General features: G+C 39.3%; 1 protein-coding gene across 1 annotated transcript in view; it reads right to left on the bottom strand.

The window, feature by feature from the left end:
- Window positions 1-549: 549 nt before the first annotated feature.
- Window positions 550-3,598, bottom strand: part of saal1 (serum amyloid A-like 1) — an 8,979-nt gene continuing 5,930 nt past the window's right edge. Inside the window, exons 10-12 of the mRNA XM_063196107.1 lie at window positions 3,499-3,598; window positions 3,166-3,258; window positions 550-957 (exon numbers count right to left, since the gene is read on the bottom strand). The exon at window positions 3,499-3,598 is cut by the window's right edge and continues 130 nt beyond it. Coding sequence (XP_063052177.1) covers window positions 871-957; window positions 3,166-3,258; window positions 3,499-3,598 — 280 coding nt within the window. The 3' untranslated portion in view covers window positions 550-870. The remainder of the gene's footprint in view (window positions 958-3,165; window positions 3,259-3,498) is intronic.

The raw sequence follows: 3,598 nt of genomic DNA, 5'->3' as shown, positions 1-3,598 counted from the left end.
ATTTTGTAAGCAGTAAGATCTCAGAAACGTTCTTTAAGATAAGTAAACAGATCTTAGACGATTTAAGGTGATGTCAAAAAAATGAAAGAACCAAGGGCAATGTCCAACACCTGTTCATGAAGTAATTGGTTATTTTCTCTCGGTGCCTCAGACCTGAGACCATGTAACACTAACGACTCACATGAAACTGGGGAGGAAAAATTACTGACTACACAATTTGGACAATTTCACTAAGCGGTGTACTCCTTTTTGACATTAATTGCTGTATATTGCGTTATTTTGAATGAACAATTAATTTCACTGTTATTTGTATCGAAGTGTCATTTCTTCAATGTTGTCCCACGAAGAGATATACTGTAATTAAAAATCTTCAGAAATGTGAAGGCTGTTTTAATTTGTGACAAACCACATGTGTACTACTGTATGGGCTAAGATATACGGACAACCCACAACATTCATCTGGTATTAGTATCTTTCAAATGTGTATACCTACAATAAAAGGGAAATTAACAAATTATACTGTAATACATATAAAAGCAGACGAAAATATAAAAAGCAGAAAAAAATAAATTTATTTCAACAAATAATTTCAACCCCATACAAAAGATCAATCCCAATACAGTCCAATAGTTAGCGATTCCATAGCTGAGGAATGGAGACAAACATTTCACTGATGCCAGTGCTTCTCAAGGTCCATGTCTGACTGGACAGGGTTCATAAAATGTGTGCACTGTGTGTGTGTGTGTGTGTGTGTGTGTGTGTGTGTGTGTGTGTGTGTGTGTGTGTGTGTGTGTGTGTGTGTGTGTGTGTGTGTGTGTGTGTGTGTGTGTGTGTGTGTGTTGATGGTCTGATATGATGGTGGTTCAGACCTCAAGACTGAGCTTGCTTTGAAGAAGACTTGAGAGACTCTGCTAGTTTAGGCTCGACGTCAGCCAAGACACTGGCCAGGTGCTCCACCTGAGATGGTCAACAAGGATGGGGAAGCAGAGAGAGAGAGAGGGAGAGAGAGGGAGAGAGAGAGAGAGAGAGAATGGATCAATCTTCACATTCAGCACTTCAAAAAATGAAACAGTGTGTCTAATTCATGCATTCAAGATAGCATGTAGCTGGGGGGATGCTAAAAGAGTAGAAGTGGCATCATATGTTGTGCAAGATACAATATTAATTCAATATATATAAAGTGTTTTCACGTGTGCCAAATAAAAGAGAACAGCTGCAGAGGTTTACATTTAACTGAAGTGATGAACACGATCAGAGTTGAATAAAGTGGGAAGTGTAATGTCTAGAAGGCTGTTGGGGATCATTGATGTTTTAATGCAACTTGTCTTTAAAAAGTACCCATTAACCCATGTGCCCATTAAAAAGTACCCTGTAACCCATGTGCCCATTAACTCCCAACTCCCACACATTTAGAACTGCTGGTACTTTCTTACAGTTGAACCAGGGAGATTTGAGAAGAAATCTACAAGTTTTGGTTGAGTGGTTCGACACAATGTACGGCATAGTACTCCAAAGACCTTTCTATTTGAGCGGGACATAAAAGCAGAGTGTGTCTTCTGGGGCCTCATGTACTCATATCTCTACTTTACCTCCTATTGTTACTTATTGTACATCACACATTTTATTCCCCATTTATTTTAATGTGGTATGCCTAGTGTCTACACTCGCCTCCAAAAGAGTTGTCGCCTATCCATCTGTTTGGAATAACGGCTAATAACCTGACTTTCAATTAATCACTTGGCTTCAGAAGTCACTCATATGAAAGCTACAACCCTCCCGAATGAAAATGTATGTACAAAAATAAATTTCATGCACCAACGAAAGATTGACCCTTTATTGAACACAGACAGGGCAGATTTTGACAAGACAAAAGTTTTGTCGCCTATCGAACATAATGTGAAAATGAGCAGATAAGTCACTTCAAAACACTTCAAATACGCAGATTGGGTGTCATACTTAATCACTGAATCACTCTCACCTCTCCAGAAAATCAACTTTGGCCTTAGGTGTATGTTTAGGGTCATTGCAATCATGGAAAGCAACACAATGAAAATCAATGGAGTTCAATGAGAGATGGTGACATATTCGCTATTCGTAGGGCAATACATGTTTAACTTCATGATTTAATCAATGATAAAAGCCCTCAAACACCTGCAGCATGCATGCAGCTCCTCATAAGAGCTGTATCTGTACCATGTTTCACTTTATGCACCATTTCTCTTTTTTCATATTCTTCATCTCCAACACCATATAGTTTTGATGCTATCAGTTCTAAAATGGTTGATCTTGGGATCTTGACTTCAGAGTATGAGTCCCATTAGCCTTCATTTTTGTCAGAATTAGGCCTGACATACTCTTGGCTGGCTTTTTTGAGACAGGACAGTGGGAGAGACTTCTTTGGTGTTAAAGGTGAAGAATTTGGAAAAAATACATGGTGCCTAAAGTCAAACATGGGAGGGATACAGCTCTTATGTGGAGCTGCATGCATGCTGCTGGTGTGTGAGGGCTTTTATAATTGATTACATCATGAAGTTAAAAATGTATTGCTCTACGAATAGCAAATATGTCACCATCTCTCATTGAACTCCATTGATTTTCATTGTGTTGCTTTCCATGATTACAATGACCCTAAACATACACCTAAGGCCAAAGTTGATTTTCTGGAGAGGTGTGAGTGAATCAGTGATTAAGTATGACACCCGATCTGCGTATTTGAAGTGTTTTGAAGTGACTTATCTGCTCATTTTCACATTATGTTCGATAGGCGACAAAACTTTTGTCTTGTCAAAATCTGCCCTGTCTGTGTTCATTAAAGGATCAATCTTTCTTTGGTGCATGAAATGTATTTTTGTACATTCATTTTCATTCGAGAGGGTTGTAGCTTTCATATGAGTGACTTCTGAAGCCAAGTGATTCATTGAAAGTCAGGCTATTAGCTATTATTCCAAACAGATGGGTAGGCGACAACTCTTTTGGAGGCGAGTGTATTGTCTATGTTAATAATATGTCTTGAGGAGATGTGTCATATTGACCACATGAGTTTCCCCCTGGGGGATAATAAAGTTTACCTTGACCTTGACCTTAAGACTTCTTTAGATTTCCTACTGAATCTTTGCGTATAGTGAAAATCTGTAAAGATATTTATGCATCTAAAATGAAGCTCACCGCAGCAGTGTGTTGGGGGAGGAGATCTTGGGCTGCACAGGAGCAGGTCTTCTCAGTCAGCAGACCTCTCTTTACCAGCTCATTCACTTCATCCTGCAGAAAGAATAATCACACGCAAACACAAAAAGATATTTACGGACGGTAAGGAGAAATATTTTAATACACCTTTTTTGTGGCTTCATGAGACTTCGAGGGACACAAAAATAAAAAAAAATTGTACACAAAAATCAAAGCATAAGGCTAAATGTATTCAACAAATGCATATCAAGTAGAGAAACGTCACAATCACCCGAAAGATAAGACTCAGTCCTCCAAATACAACGTGTGCCCTACCCTGGAGATCCCAGCGAGGATGCTGGCCAGAAGTTCACAAGTGCACTCCAGCAGGGCAGTCAGCTGCTCGTCCTCTCCTCTTCGTGGCCGGTCTTCTCCC

Source organism: Engraulis encrasicolus, chromosome 4, assembly GCF_034702125.1.
Source record: "Engraulis encrasicolus isolate BLACKSEA-1 chromosome 4, IST_EnEncr_1.0, whole genome shotgun sequence".
NCBI lineage: Eukaryota > Metazoa > Chordata > Actinopteri > Clupeiformes > Engraulidae > Engraulis > Engraulis encrasicolus.
This window is presented reverse-complemented; position numbering and strand designations above follow the sequence as displayed.